Source organism: Lissotriton helveticus, chromosome 4_1 (assembly GCF_964261635.1).
Source record: "Lissotriton helveticus chromosome 4_1, aLisHel1.1, whole genome shotgun sequence".
Lineage (NCBI taxonomy): Eukaryota > Metazoa > Chordata > Amphibia > Caudata > Salamandridae > Lissotriton > Lissotriton helveticus.
In genome coordinates this window covers 464983228-464999385 of record NC_136063.1, presented here as the reverse complement: position 1 = coordinate 464999385, position 16158 = coordinate 464983228, and the positions used below count along the sequence as shown (strand labels likewise).

The following is a 16158-nucleotide window of genomic DNA, read 5'->3' as shown; positions in this document are numbered from 1 at the left end:
TTCTTAGAGCGGCTCCGCAACTCCACTTCCCGATCCCCCGTCTATCCTGCTTGTAATCTGCCAAAGCAATCCACAAACAGTCGACTGATTAGTCAGGTGGTCTGCTGTCAGCCCCGGGGACGGAGCGTCATGCTGCCAGATAGGGCAACTGAATACCCGCCCTTGTGTCCGGAGCAGACCGAGCAAAGGCAGCAACTAGGGCGAGGCTCCAACCACTGCTAGCTAACGTGCGTGATCATGACCGAAGGAGTGCCCACGTACAATTGTAACCTGACACAGGGGCAAACTTGGAGAAACGTCCAGAGGGCAGTAAACTAAACTGAGGTAGAACAGACGAGTAGTGGCTCATCAGATTCAGAGAGAAGATCGGGCCAACCCATCACACCAATATGAGCACTGAGTAAGACTGCCACAGAGGCATCAAGAGAACCAGGGCAACAACAGAAGAGACACCCTGACACCAACTAAAATACAGTGACGAACCTGGAGCTGGTGGGGCCACACAGACTGTAAAATTTGTAGAGAAGGTCAGCTAAACTCTTGAGGGGGATGGGGGGGGCGTGGTACACGAGGAGGGGGAACCAGAAAGGCCGCAGAGAGGGCCTTAGGCACCTACTGGCAGGCAGCAGTAACTGTGCCAGTGGCCTCATAATGACAGGAGGGAGCCCATTAAACCAAGCTGCCGAATTTGCCCTTCCTAAGGGAGCAGAAGCCCAGTAGGGACAGCAGGAGCACATATCCCCTAACCCCCTCGCCAGGCCCCTATAGGGACACCTTACCTTCCATGATATTATGGCAGCCATACAGGGGGTTTGCACAGCCCTGGAAGGCCGCATGGGCTCTGTTACAGAAGAGGTCTCACTGATTCGGCCAGACCTACATAATATCGGGGCAAAAGTGAAGGAAGTGAAAGACACAACGACGACCCTGCTCCAAGACACTAAAATCCTTAAGACCCAGGTGATTGAACTACAGATGGCCAATTCCACTCTAGAGGCGAGACTGGAAGAGTACGAAGGGAGGTCTAGACATAATAACACCCGTATCCTGGGGGTCCTGGAGAGGGCGGAGGGACCGGCAACAGACTTGTAGAGTAACTTATCCTCAAGCACCTCCAGCCGAAGTGCCTCTTTAAGTTTTTTCGGTGGAAAGGGATCACAGAGTGCCAGGGGGCCGGGTCCGACCGGGTGCCCTGCCAAGACCTATCCTTGCCAGCCTCTTCAATTTCCGAGACTGAGACATGATTCTGCAGACGGTGCACACAGCTTCACCAGTCCTCTATGAGAACACACTGATCACCTTCTTTCGATCATTCACCCTAAAGGTCCAGAGAGTGAGATGCAGCTTCCTGAAGCGCAAAGAGACAAAGGGGTGAAGTCTTCAATGCTCTTTCCGGCTCGATTGCGGTTTGAGTTTGAGGGTAAAGTACGGTTCTTTATGACACCAGATGAAGCATGGGACTGGCTTGAAGGGGGAGGGACGGTCGGAGGCTCTGGCACAAAGCAACCCAGTGAGAGACAGAGGAAGACTATTTCAATAGCAGGAGATCAGCTGACTGACGAGACAGCCCAGGGAGGGGGGTCCTGTGCTAGTCCCTATAAAACGTACTGCCTGGGTTCTGTGGAGACGAATTGGGGGCGGCAGTTTCCTTTGTTGATGCGACCTAAAAGGTCTTGGCTGCTTTGTGGTCCAGTCTTTCTGAGGCAAGATCCTAAGTTTTCGTGACGATGTGGGCTCAGCCACCAATCAACTCGGACTGCTAAGGAGTTGGAGTTAAAAAAAAAAAAAAAGTCTAAATTATCTTTGATAGGTTTGGGAGGGGGGCGACAAGCGCTCTGCTGATTTCAGGGGGCAAGCAGTTGTAAGTTAGTCAGGCAGGGATGCGGGGAGGGGGGTCAGTTCTAAAAGGAAAGGGAGGGGTACAGTTCTAGGGGGGGTCAAAGTTCTTGTATGGTTTTCTTTTTCTTAACTTAACGCTTTTTACAAGGCAGATTATAGACTTACATCTTTACACATAATTTCTCATGAACATTGTATCACACTCTACTGGGGTCACCCAGGGTGAATTTCACAAGGCTCAGACGCCTGATGAGACATGGCTACATTTTTGCTTTTCTGTAAGTCTTCAAACACGGGCAGTAATTGCACACCATTATACTTCTGTCGCTTCCACAACAAAGATTTATAGGGCGAGGGGTCCTGGACGGCCAGCACCCGGGGTCACAACACATACACTACTAATCCCCCAATGATGGGGCACTCACTCCCCGAGATCTGACTAATGACCTGGAATGTAATTGGGTTGGGAGATCAAATTAAACGGAGAAAAGTACTTCATTTCCTGAAAAGACACTCCCCTGACATTGTATTACTGTCGGAAACCCATCTAATGGGCAATATATGCAAATCCATAGACTGATGTGGATACGAAATGAGAGTACAGGCAGGATATACATATGGATCAAGGCAAGGGGCTCTGAGATACTGATAAGAAAGTGATTTCCCCTTATAGTTGAAAAGGTGGGGTCTGATAGACTGGGTAGATATGCAGCACTTTCTGGGACATGGGCAGGAGAGGCGATCAATATTCTGTCGGTCTATGTCCCCCCGACTTTAAAAGAATCAACTCTTGTCGACTTGGGAAGCCTCATGCTCACACTCCCGGCAGGCTATCTTCTGATAGGAGGCAATTTTAATATGGCAGTATGTGATCATTTGCATAGGTGGCTGCCCAGGGCGCCAAATCCCTCCCAAACTTGAGGAGTTCCTCCCTGCGTTGGGTTTAATAGATCTATTGAGAGCCCTAAATCCTAGTACACAAGAGTAAACCTTTCACTCTGGGGCACACAGGAGTCACTCGAGAATCGACTTACTAATATCTCTGCCGCCACATCTCCCACATTTTACAGAGGTGAGACACCTGGCAAGAGGTATCTCCAATTACTCCCCACTTTGGGCACGATACAGGATGTGAAATCCACGTCATACTGGACCAATCCCTATCAATCTCTACTATATTAAGGTGCCAGTCATTAGAAAAAGGCTTGTTGAAGCCCCTAAACATTACTTTCAAGAAAATACACACTCCGTTGCATCGTCAGTGTCTCTTTGTGAGGCATATAAAACAGTTGTTAGGGGACAGGACCTGTCTTTCATAACAGGACACAGATGAGACAAGAAAGTAAATGCTGCGGGACTCAACCTGAATACCCAATTAGTGAAAAATTACAATGAGAATACTAGACATATATTAGCTATGAAACAAAGGGAATATAAGGACTTACTGACAAAGGAGACCAAGACTACTGCTACAGCAGCAATACATAGGGTGTATGAGCTCGGCGAAAAAATGAGAAAACTTCTTGCATGACTCTAACATGAGAGCAAAACGTTGGGTCGCGAATATATGCTCGAAAGAAGGAGAGCTACTCCAAGATTCCCACACAATAGCAGAGATTTTCGCAGATTACCATGCGTAGATCTACTCCTGAGACGATATATTCGGAACCGGATTTTTAGTGGATATCGCACTTCCGTCCATGACCCCAGAGGATACAAAACTTCTGGATGAAGATGAAGTGACCCAGGCAGTCAGAGCCCTCAACTCTGGTAAAGCATGGAGACCCAACTGTATCCCAGTAAAACTATACAAACTCACAGGTTCCTCAACAGTACTGCACCTGTTGAAAATGTTTGAAGAAAGTAGAGAACAGGGCAAGCTCCCGGCCGATCAGAGTTTTGCAACCATAGCAGTCATCCATAATAAAGGGAAGCCAGTAAAATAATGTACTTCTTACCGACCCATCTCATTGCTTAATGCAGAAGCAAAAATTCAAGCTAAGCTTTTAGCTCTACGTCTTCTCCCGATTCTTTAGGGCTTAGTCAACCCAGACAATCCGGCTTCATGCCAGGGTGTAACACAGCACTGAATTTAAGATGCCCTCATGTCATGCTAGGACGAACTCTCAGGATCCAAGAGGACGAGATAGTATTATCCCTAGACGCGTGCATGACTTTTGATACCACTGAGTGGCCAGATCTTTGCGGTAATGAGGCGCATGGGTTGTAGACTTTGTTTTTTGGCTTCGCTTCGCCTCTTATATACAAAGACCATAGTGCAAGTGGTGGTAAATGGAGAAACATCTCAAGTCTTTCCTCCTGATACGAGGGACGAGGCAGGGATGCCCCCTATCTCCCTTCACATTTGCCTTTATGTTGTAGTCTCTGACAACTTGGATTCGGGAAGATCCATTGATATGAGGCCTCCGATGGTAAAATGATTAGGAAGACAAATATGACTATACGCAGACGATATCCTTCTCCATGTGGCATCTCCCCGATCCTCTGTTGTCAGTGTTCTGAATAGCTTTGCGACCTTCCGCAGGTAGCCTGGGTTCACAATTAATTTGTCTAAATCGGTCATATTTGTCCAAGGACCTATCAACCAGTAGGGTGTGGGGGCGCAGGTAGTGGTTGATGGGTTTCAATACCTAGGTATATTTGTCACCACTGATCTGGCTCTATTTTATACCCCAATTTAGAACCTCGCGTGACCCGACTCAAGACTGACGTACAACACTGGCGATCGCTTCCCCTCTACCTGCTGGGAAGGGCGGCATTATTTAAAATTATGGTACCCCCCAGATTCCTCTACATAAACCAAAATATGCCACACTGCATATTTTAAATCAATAGAGTGTGTGGTCTGAACCCTCCTATGGGATGGGGTTTTCTGCGGATCGCGCTAGGTAAATTGACACAAGTTGGTTTGATGGGGAGGGGGAATGCACTGCCCGACATCCAAACGTACTGTAGAGCGACAATTGGCAACTGTAAATCAATGGGTACACCAATCGATGTCTGAATCAGCCAATAGGATGGATCGACTGGTTCTCTAACCGAGAGGAAACCTCAGAGCATAATGTACCAATCCCAGATGCCTCTCTGGAGGGTCCCACAGCTTTAACAATACGTCTATGACACTTGATCCTCTCTAAGTTAGGGTGGAAGAACAAAATCACCAGGGATACGTCCTTATGGGCACTATAGGCGTAAGAAAAGGGTTTGATAAGTGGGAACTGATTGGGATCTCACGAGTGGGAGACCTTCACTCCGGGACAGACATTGTGCAAGTCACAGAGTTACAGAAAACCTACGACCTGGCCCCCGCAGAAACCTTCCGATACATACAGATTTGTCATGCCATACAGACAGACAGTGATACTCAAAGGGACAATTCTACCAGAGTCATCACCATTATAATGTAGACTCCTAGAGGAACACTTAACGTGTAAAGGCAGTCTTTCTTACATATCAGAAACTCATCAATAACGCTCTTGACACCCTAACTCTCATAAGGAAATGCTGGGAAAGCGTTATAGTAGATCTACATAAAGAGGACTGGCCAGAAGCATTGGCATACCCTAAAGAGGTGGCCATCAGAGCTCGTTTTTGATTGGTCCAACTAAAAATTCTACATAGAGCCTACATCTCCTGTAATACAATGGCCAAAAGGGGCAGGAAGATAGATTCATTTTGTAATAGGAGGTGTGGGGAGGAGGGGTCGTTATATCACATTCTCTGTTCCTGCCTGAAAATTCAATCATATTGGGAGGAGGTGGTATCCTGCATTTCAGAGGTACGTGAAGAGAAACTCTATTGCAGCCAAATGGTGCCTCCTCAATGTCTGGGAGGCTACAGACCTGGGAAGGGCAGATCAAACATAGGTTAGACTAGGACTGATGCTAGCGAAGGGCAACATAGAGCGCAATTGGGGAGCGGAGGCCCCACCGGCCCTTTGGGACGCAGAGAATGACATGGATTAGTGTTTGGTGGTGGAAAACACTATTTATGTACACAGAGCGTGCCCCATGAAATGGGGAAAGGTGTGGGACATGACTAGGCTGTGGGGTTTTAGGTTTAAACCTATAATAACTGATAAAACCCCACTGAAGGAAAAATAGCCCTCACCGGTGAAAACATATAAACACTGAAAAAACACCTGCACAACCACAAACTAAATGCCATTCAAAGAAAGGAAAAAGAAAGTGAAAGAGTCATTTTGTTCTTACTGAAGGGGTCAATAAAATGTACCTTTGTTATACAAGCTAGCAGTAAGAAAGACTGGCTAACATTATTCTGCTTGAGTTTTGGTCTTTAGGGATGCTACTAAAATATGGTTTCTTCTTCCTTTTACTTTTTTCAGTTTTATGGCCTTTGGTCTAAAGATGCAGGGTTTAGTTTCATATTGGGACATATCAAACTCATATTTGATATTTTGGCTGCATTTGATTCTTTCACTGATAGGTAAAATGGCTGGTTTCATAAAAATCTTTCCTAATATGTGTCATCAGATTTACCCACAGAGAATGGGTAAAAACCCTTAATACATCAGACCATAATTTCTAGTGGGTCAGTATTGATAGTAGGTGAATTGCCAACACCTCAGGCTTTAAACATTAAATGCAAGGTATAGTGACAAGTATATATATCACCAAGCATCTGGGATAGTGGTAAAAAAGTGACACCAGACTTTTGGAAAACATGGAACGCAGTGTCACGTTATGCTCTGCAAAAAAGGTTCTTTCCAAGTTCAACAAAGATTGGAGTGATATTGTTTGTATTTGCAGTGATTCAGCTATGTATATAAAAGATTTGTGTGATGACCTGTCAAAATTGATACCTGAGATGAAGTGATTCCCTGTAGGAGATCCTTGCCACTTGTTAGATGGTATGCTGAAAGCATCTTTACAATCTTCAGAGTTAATGAGGGATGCTATTGACTTTTTAGTCCATTCTGGTGCACTGTTTTTTTATGACCAGGAACTAAAACGCAAATATTTATCATTTTGTGCTTTATGTGGCATCAAAGAAGGAGTCATCCCAACTGTGTCCCTTAGCTGACGGTTCTCAGCCCAAGGGGCTATGAATGCTGAGAGGGCCTTTTCACAGAAGTTTACATGGGAAGGAAAGCGCAAACGTACATGACAAAAGACTCACTGAAGAAGTATTGTATGGTGTACTACATTAAGATTAATTTGCAAAAACTCTTTGGACCTCATATACACTATACGTACACTGTCTATATACCATGTTCTTTCAGTGCAGAAAGCAAGCAATGATAAAAACAAAACGTTCCATAAACACCGGAAAAACACTTTTTCTGTTGTTGTTAGTGGCGTGAAAATGTGTAACCACTGAAAACAACAGTTTTTTAACATATTGAAAACACTGAAAAAACCCCACCAGAATTTACCAAAAATAGAAACTGAAAACAGGACAGCCTAGACATGACGAATGCTAGCAGAGGGAATCCATGTAGTGCACCCATGGGAAGGATGTTACATTCCTTGATACACAAAGAAGATTATCTGAGACCACGGAAGAGGCGAGGGTGGGAGAGTATCCTGCTTTATCTTGAATGGTAGGACAATATGTGTTGATATACTGCCATACTCTATGTCATAATATTTACAACAATGGTCTATTGCTTGTATACTTTTGCTGCCAAGTCAATAAAAAGATATTTAAAAACCAAAAGGGTGCAATTGACTTAGGCATGGGAAGATGTGCATGTGCATGCAGAGATCAATGAGTTATGTTCTGCTTAGAAAGAGGCAATCCTTTTCCTACAGTCCGAATAATCGAAAACATCTGGCTTGCAAGAACTTAAGAATGTCTTGCTTCTATTGTTGCAAAATTTGAAAAAGCACTGAAAATCCAAAGACTAATACTCTCAGCAGGCAGGGATGGTGCCTGAAAGAAGTACTTAAAAGCAGAGTAGTTTAGGTAATTTATTGGGAACAATCATGGTGCATTAGTGAGGACAATAAAGAGTTGGTAGCCACTTTCGAGAACAAAGCAGCATATTAAAGCTGAGATCGCGGAAAGCAATGCTTGGTATTGGATGGATTGTAAACACAGATCGGATTTTCTGAGAGGAAGCGAGCAGGACGCACAGATGAGGATTGATCATTTCTATAAACAGCTTATAAGCACAGCTGCCAGGGATCAATTAGTACTGAAGTCTTCACAAAGCACAATCTAGAAGAAAAAATGTCACAATCAAAATATGTAGAATCACGCATAGAGTACACTGCCTGGTAAAGGGGAATGCTTTCCTAGCCCTTCTGACTTATGGGAAGCACAGAGAAGGCACATTACAAAACTGAGTGTGCAACGGTCAGGAAATGTTCAAGACAATGTGATGTTCTGGGAGAACTACAACCAGACTTAGTTTTTGTCATTTAGTGTAGATTACCATATGGGCATACTTGTCTACCATTGATCTACTGGTACTGTTGCTCTTGGTCGTGAGCAGGTCTAGCTTAGGTTACCCATAGTGTCAAATGCTCTAGAGCGGTGTTGGGTCTTGCTTTTAGTCCTGAACCATTTGACCTGCTGAGGGAATAGGAGAGTCCCATATTAAATCCTGGCAGATCCTTAACCAACAATTTGATGTTCTGAGCAATTGCACAGCACCAGAGTATGTCTGTTTTTTCTAAGAGCTCTTAGGACCACGAACCCTCAGTTTGTTGCTATAAAAACACCTCTGATAGTTTAGATAAAATATGGTGTTAATCTTCTTGATCCGCAGTGAAGAATCGTGAAATCATTGGATAAATTTCTAATGTCCCAAGCGTGGGCTTGCAACTCAAACACATGCAAAAGCATGTTACGAGCAAAATGTTTTGCTTTTTCTGACCAAAGGGCTAGGGAGGCTAACTACAGGAGATGCGATCTCCATCCTTCCTGGAACTTGATGGTTTACATGGATTTTGGGGCCGATTCTTAAAATAGGGACAGGAGTGGCCTTCAAGTTTTGCACCAACTAATGCAGTGCCTCCTTCAACTTTGGTATTAATTGTAGAGAGTTTTCAAAGTGGACTTTGATCTGAAACAATTCAATATTTAACACCTGTTGGATAAGACACACGAGCATAGACACAACAGGATGAGACGGATGCAGGAACACATGACCTAGAGGACAGACTTGTACCTGCAAGCCAAACAGGCTAGAAGTCTTTAACACCTGGGAAATAAGTTGATGGCTCTAGTTAGTAATGCGAAAAGTATTTCTTACAGTAGCTAAAAAATGTACTGATGCTTCTCTCTACTGGGACATGTGGCTGATTTTTGATAAACTGTAGGGCAATGCAAAATGGGATAATCTACAGGACAGACACACCCATGGTAATAGCTCGCCATATTTGTTTGAAGTGTGAGATGTTCCTGCCTATTTGGCCGTGGTAGCTGGAAGTAAAGGAAGGGATTATGGCAGTTCTGAAGAAAAAGTCATGCTCTTTCAGAAGTCTCCTTTACATGGGAGTTTCACCCCCCTTCATTTTCAAGGCTGTCTGACACAGGATAAACATTGTTGGGGCCTGCAGTATACATGTGGACAGCTGGCTGTCAACAGTGCTGCCGGGGTTAGTAACAGTGATAATCTCCTTTAGAGATTTGCCTACTTCTACCCCAGAACTGTTGGAGGTCTTCAAAATTGAAGAGTTCTCAGTGACATAGCAGTTTCAACTTTTATGTTGTGGAGGGCCTAATTCACATGCGTGCCGCTTTCCATTTGAAAGTGGATATGCACAACTGTATTCTGAACTTCAAGATAAAAGGGCATACTACTGAACCATCCCTGGTTTTGTTTTTGCCTAAAACGCTTGTTGTGTCATCCCCTGAGGAGTCTATTCAAACATAAGTGTGTTACCCTTCATGGAGTATTGCATTGGATTTGTTTTGTGTAAGCTCGAACCTTTTTCTTTTGTTACCTAGGGCAGGTCACACCTCTTTCATGCATTTTCCACCAGGCTAGAAAACTGGGCTATGTCATATGGTATAAAATCCTAAGGTGCTGGCATCTTCAGCCTCTCTAAAGGGGTTACATAATCCTGCCAAATCATCATCCTGTGCATCAGGTACTTCTTCCTCTTACTGTTCGTTATCTCCTTCAGCCTCTGCATCTTGTGGTAAATGTGCAGCCTGCATTGCATGAGCCAAAATATTGAAGGAGGTGATGGGGGTGGTGGGAGAAGACACAGCTGACTGAAGTTGCTGTTACTACAGGACTCTACAATAAAAGTAAAGCATCTTACTTTCCTGCAGGTAAATTAGGTCTGCAGGAACTATTTCCATTGCTGGTTCAGGGCTTTGAAAGTAGTGACAATCCTCACATCCATACTGGAGGGATTTTCACTGAGACTCTGCCTCTTCTTGTCTTCTTGAAAGTACTATTGGGAATCTACATAGTGATCTGGATCCTGGTGTCTTCATTTTCATTCAGGCGGAAGTGTACTTGGAGCTGCGCAGAGCTATAAAAAGGTGTGCGCGGCTTCTGTGCCACCACTAACTCGTGTTTCATTTCCAGAATCTGAGATTGGGATTCCAAAGGGATCTTATTGGGTGAGGTGCCCATCTGTCGAGACACATTAGAACTCCGGTAATGGTTATTTCTCGAGGTGAAGCTGCGGGTATTTGCAGCAATAATTTCAAGTTGCTGCAGACAAAACTGTTTATAGTGAGGTAGTCGATGAAGGTGGTGGCAGCATTCCCACAGTTGACAAGGTGGCTGTTGAGAAGGCTTCTACTGACAAAACAGGTGTGGAGAGTTACTGAGGCAGCCCTCAATGAAGCCTTTGATGACCATAAGGTGCAGGTATCAGGGTCTTCATGGATGTACCTGTTGACAATGTTGTTGTCAAGACTGTCAATTGGATAGGTTTTTAAACTTTAACCTTGGAAACAGAGGAGAGGATCAGCTAAACTTCTGTTGGCAAAGGACCAACCTTATCACAGTATCCCTTCGACTAAATAGGTTTTAGCCATCTATTTAGCAGATTTGTTGTTAAGAAGAGGACACAAGTCTGAGTAGAAATCCCATTCTCTAGCACTGCCAATTCATGAAAAGCCAAATCATGCTTCCGCTTCTGTGCCTTCATAGGGGTGCAGGTACTGCACTTCCTGCTGAATCTTTCTCACAGAATGGGGCATTCTTAAAGGTAGCTTTCCATTGGAAATAAGATAGCCATCTTTCTCTGCTCTGGAGCGTTTCTGAGTAGAATTGACATTTATAGATTTAAAAATGGCGTTTGACCCTGTAAACCGTGACCTATTGTGGCAGACATGGTCCCAGGACAGTCCAGACATGTTCATTTCAGCAATCAAGCTTTTATACAGTAATAACACTTAGTTAAATATGGCCCAAGAGCAGAAATTTAACAAAAGTTTCAACATCAGTATTAGGGTCAGACAGGGATGCACCCTGGCCCCAGATTTGTTTAATGTATTTTGTATGAAGTGGCCAATTATCTGAAGGCCATAAATCTCAATGTGCCGATCCCCGGAAAATTCCAATTTTGCTATTCGCTGATGTCGTTGTTCTGCCGTGCGCAGAGTCAGCCATGCACAAGCTCCTGAAGGCATATGAAAGCGATTGCAATATAAAGAAATTACTGATAAATATCAAGAAAACAAAATACATGATCCTAAAGATCAGTTCCAAACTGAGGAGCTCCTTCAAAATTTATGGAATCCCCCTGGATCGCATGGAACAATATGATTACCTAGGAGTAAGATTTGACTCCAATATGACATGGTCTGCACAACTACTAAAAGGAGAAGCTCTAGTCAATATGCTGGGGTGTTCTTCGTGTTTCTAAAAGCATGGGAAGCAGATTGATTGGTCCTTCCCTGGAGCGTGAGCCCTTGCGGCAGGCCTATATGAAGCAGAGTTGTGGGATTATAAAAAGGAACGGCTTTCTACGCGGCCTACTCCTTCTGGGCCCAAGAACTCCAATGGATGCACGAAGGCATGAGCTCGGTGTTAAATCCGCTCAGCAGTATGCAGAACTATATCCCATATTATATTGACTAAGAATATGGACAAAACCTAAGCTGAGATCTTACCTGGACATTATACATGAGGTCTGGCTGTATGCTAAGCGAGTAAAACTACCTTGGTTTAATCACGTGGCCAGTACCTTGCAAACCATAGGAAGCGTGGATTGTTGGCATGAACCAGAAAGGATACCTTTGGACACCAGAACGGTTATAGGAAATGTTTTGGCAATATATTTCCAACAATCAGTCAGGGAAGAAGATCTACCTGCTTCGAACTTTCAAGCCCATCTCTAGTTTGAACCATACTATGATATACTCTATCCACCCCTTTAAAGATCACTGTACATTTTTTTCAGGCTAGGCACTCTGCGGTAAAAGAGCACACTAGTTCATGGTAAAAGGGCAGAAGTTGCTCACCCATTTGAAGGTGTGAATTTTGGGTGGGGGTGTCGAAATCTGTAATGCACTTTAAGTTTTGCACTTTTCCTCAGAAAGCTAGAAGGGACTACCTCGGTCTGCTTTTTAATGCTCATGCAATAAGAAATTGCAAGGACGCAATGGCTTTGTGTATACATACTAATTTGTAGCACATTTTTAACCAAGTTTCCTCCTACATATGTGGCTTTGAAAGCAAGCAGACAAATGCAGTAACTAGGTTATTCAAGGTCTCTTAATATAGTTTTCAACATACTCATTTTAACTATATACACCTACTGTATGCATTGCATTTGCCAGCGCCTCCCTATGGCAAGTTGTAGGGACATTTTGAAATGCACTTTATTAGTGGCTAAATTTCTCTTAGATTTATAATTTATTACTGCCGTCATTTAATTGAATATCATTCCGGCTCATTGCAAGCAAAGCTTTTTCTTAGGTATTAGCACTTTAGAGCCGGCCGATGGCTAAACACTTGCACTTTCCTGGTTATTTATTACCTCGAATGGTTTTAGCAGTAATGTAGACTGTTCTTGTATTTTTAGGAATGTTGTTATTTTGTAATCATTTGGTAATCAAATATTAAATTATGTATATTTTGTTTTCAATATTGTATGGCCTGACTTAGACATAGAGTAAAATGTGCAAGATATTCCTTAGCTCCAGGACATATATGTAAGCAGAATAAGTATCCCTTATTTAGATTACCAGTAGCCTAAAGCAGTTACACTCAGGCAAACACATAGTCCAGAGAGAGGCTGCTTCCCATAATACGATTGGCCATTAAAGTTGAAATTCCATGGAGAAATGACCCTGAAACAAAAAAATTCTCAACACAAGAAGACTGCAACATTGTGCAATGGGCGTTTACCTCCAACAGGACAGGCAAGCATATCACAAGAGCAGTCCCACCAGAGGTAGAACAACAGAGTTCCGAGGGGGCTCCCACACACAACTTGTATTACAAATCTGAACGAGGTCTCAAGGGGAAAGGAGTGCTCAGTGCACTTCCCTCGAGGGAAAATATTTTTAGGATTTTTCAATAAGGTGAATATTCTTTTCCGAATTGGCACTTGAAACTTCCGTATGATTTTACTTTTTAACACAGAAGTTCCTTTTAAACAATATAACTGACATATGCAAAACAACGCATACCAATAGACCTACATCGGTAGAAATGGTTTAAAGTAACTGATAAATGAAACCGAATAGACAACTGGACGTGACTGAGATGAGGACATTTTACTCTCTATTTTTTGACATAAAAAGACAATGCAGAACAAGCTTTATGTAAGAATAACATTTTTAATTTTTAATTTTGTTAATTCGATTTTTGATCATATTGTTTTTCTAATATCAATACAAGAAATTGGGTGACTTTGTATCTCTTAAGTTGCACTTAGATTTCCCTTTTTAGTCCTTCCATTAGAAAGACCTTTTGATTTTACTAAAATTATATGTATAATACACTTAAGGGGTCTTTCACCCACCTGTCTTTATCCACAGGTCTGCTGTTGAGTTATTCTCATTTTGCTTCCACCTACTACAACATACAGCATTCAGAATCGGGCAACGAGTCAACCTACTTCAGCCACTGGTTAAATTCACTTTGAGTGACTGCATTTTGCTCTCTCACAATGTGCACATTAGCACACACGTTATCGCCTTTCTTTGCCAGGGTTTTTGTTGCTTTAGGATTAATTTAGTGTTGCATTTGTGTTTATAGTCTGACGTAAAAGCAAGGATCTTTATACCAGATGTGAGCACAGGGCCCATTCCAGCCTTTATCAGTTCCTGCCAATGTAGGAGTGACCTATGTTTATCCAATTGCTGGTATTTAACAACATACCAGATTGCATCCATTTGAAAATATTCTGTATTAATTATCTGCTTTTCTATTCATGCAGTACACAAAATGAAGGTTTCAATACTAGGCATGTGAATTTATGAGCGAACATTTCAGAAAACGTTTATTCTGTATTCAATTTCATCAATAGCTCTTTAATAAACATTGTCCAGGTTTAATTTGCAGCACTTTTTTTTTTTAGTTTTCTTTCCTTCTATCTTCTTTGTTTCTTTCCGTCTTTGTGTGATTTTCTTCCTCTTGCTTCTTTACCTTCTTTGCGTTCTCTTTTTTCCTTCTTTTCTTATTTATTTCCGTCTTAGTTTTCTTCCCTTCTTTCTTTTACTTTCCTTTCTTTTTGTCTTTTTATCCTTTCTTTAGTGCCGGTCTTTCTAGCCTTTCTTTCCTTTTTCTTGCGGTTTCCTTCTCTTTCCATTTGTATTACTTTCCTTTGTTTCTGCCTTGTTTCCTTGTTTCTTTATTTTCTTTCCTTCCCTTCTTTCCACCTGTCTTTTTCTTTCCTTCCTACTTTCAAAGGCAATTGCTGACAGCCAATGACAGAACAATTGTCTTTTTTTCTGTGTTAGCCAAGACCTTTTGATTTTACTACAATGAGGTGTATGACAGTTACTTATAGGGGGCTTTTAGCCACACTTCATTCACATTTTTCTCCAACCCACTTAAGCATGCGTCAAAGGGCAGTGTGTCAGCCCTCTTCAGCCATTGGCTCGCTTCAGTCATGGCATACTGCCCTTTCACAAGGAGCACATCCACAGAGAGAACTAGGTTAACGTGTGCTTTTTTGAGACCAAAAACATTTTACTCTTTAGTCATTTTTTTTTTTAGATGGTGAATGCCAGGCAGCTTTCCAACCTTTACAAACAATAACGTTTTGCAAAACCCATGACAAAACAAAACAAAACTTGCCAAAAGGATACCATACAACGCCGCAACTCTTTGCCAATGCATTTTCATCATGGCACAACTCACTGCTGCAGACCAGGTCTTTCCTTTGAGTCTACTACTTGACATTCAATTTCCTGGAACACTGTTCAAACAGAAAATATGTAATACAGAATTTCTAGGTTGATAGATGGTCTGGGGGGAGGATTAGTGTTGGAAACGTTTACTGGACTAGCAATTTACATGTCCTAGAAAGGAAATAAAGCCTGAATGTATTCATTGAAAATGTTCCTTGCTCTTTGTGCCCAATGCATTATAGGCTTCTCCAGTACAACATTTTGTAAGTGCCACTTCAACAGTAATCGATTCTCCACCTAATCTGAAATATATTTTCTGTCCAGAAAAAGGGCCCACTCTAGGTCTACAGAAAACAAGAATATGCCTGGGATAATGACAAATGAATTGTTTGTTACCAGAGTTGGCACAAACAAAAACAGAGTAAGAAGATGAAAATTACAAAATCATTTTTTTAACTTTTGTACTCATTTGTGTTTCAAAACAGCAATCATTGACAAAACGGACCTTGCACTGGGTGGAATCTAAAATGGAATCAAAACTGATTTTCATACCCGCCTCTTCTGTGCTTTGGTTACTCGTGGCTGTGTATTTGTTAATCCTGTAGCATCAAGATCCAAATTTTCAATACCATTGGCTGCAGACTCCACCTAAGCAATGAAAATAAAATTAAGAAATTATTCTAGAACACAACGCTTTTGTGAATCCAAATATCTAGTTACTGAGTGAAAAATGCGTGAATAAAATTATTCCAGGACATCAATTGATTACATGATTTTATGTTGAAAAACAAGAAATAACGGTAGAAAGACACTTCAATAAACGGGCAAATAACTCCATCCTTACTATGTATGAAGAGGCCCTAGCCACAGGTTCCGATCCTAGGACCGAAGAGGTGCAACAATTCAAGTAATCCATAAACCTCAGAAGCTTCAGACTTGTCATATAGACTTTTCTCATTAATCAATATTGAAAGAACACTACTGGCTAAAATACTCAACCACACTCTCACACACAGAGACCAAAATGGCTTCACACCGGAGCAGAATGCACATTGC

At 42.4% G+C, this 16158-nt stretch overlaps 1 protein-coding gene across 3 annotated transcripts in view; it reads right to left on the bottom strand.

The window, feature by feature from the left end:
* The window catches only part of OTUD6B (OTU deubiquitinase 6B), a 175308-nt gene that overhangs the window by 93647 nt on the left and 65503 nt on the right, over positions 1-16158 (bottom strand). For all 3 annotated transcript variants that reach the window (XR_013610508.1, XM_078687055.1, XM_078687053.1), the window contains exon 3: positions 15655-15750. Coding sequence is in view for 2 of the 3 variants with exons in the window: in XM_078687055.1 (XP_078543181.1) it covers positions 15655-15750 (96 nt within the window). In the remaining variant the exon portion in view is untranslated. The remainder of the gene's footprint in view (positions 1-15654; positions 15751-16158) is intronic.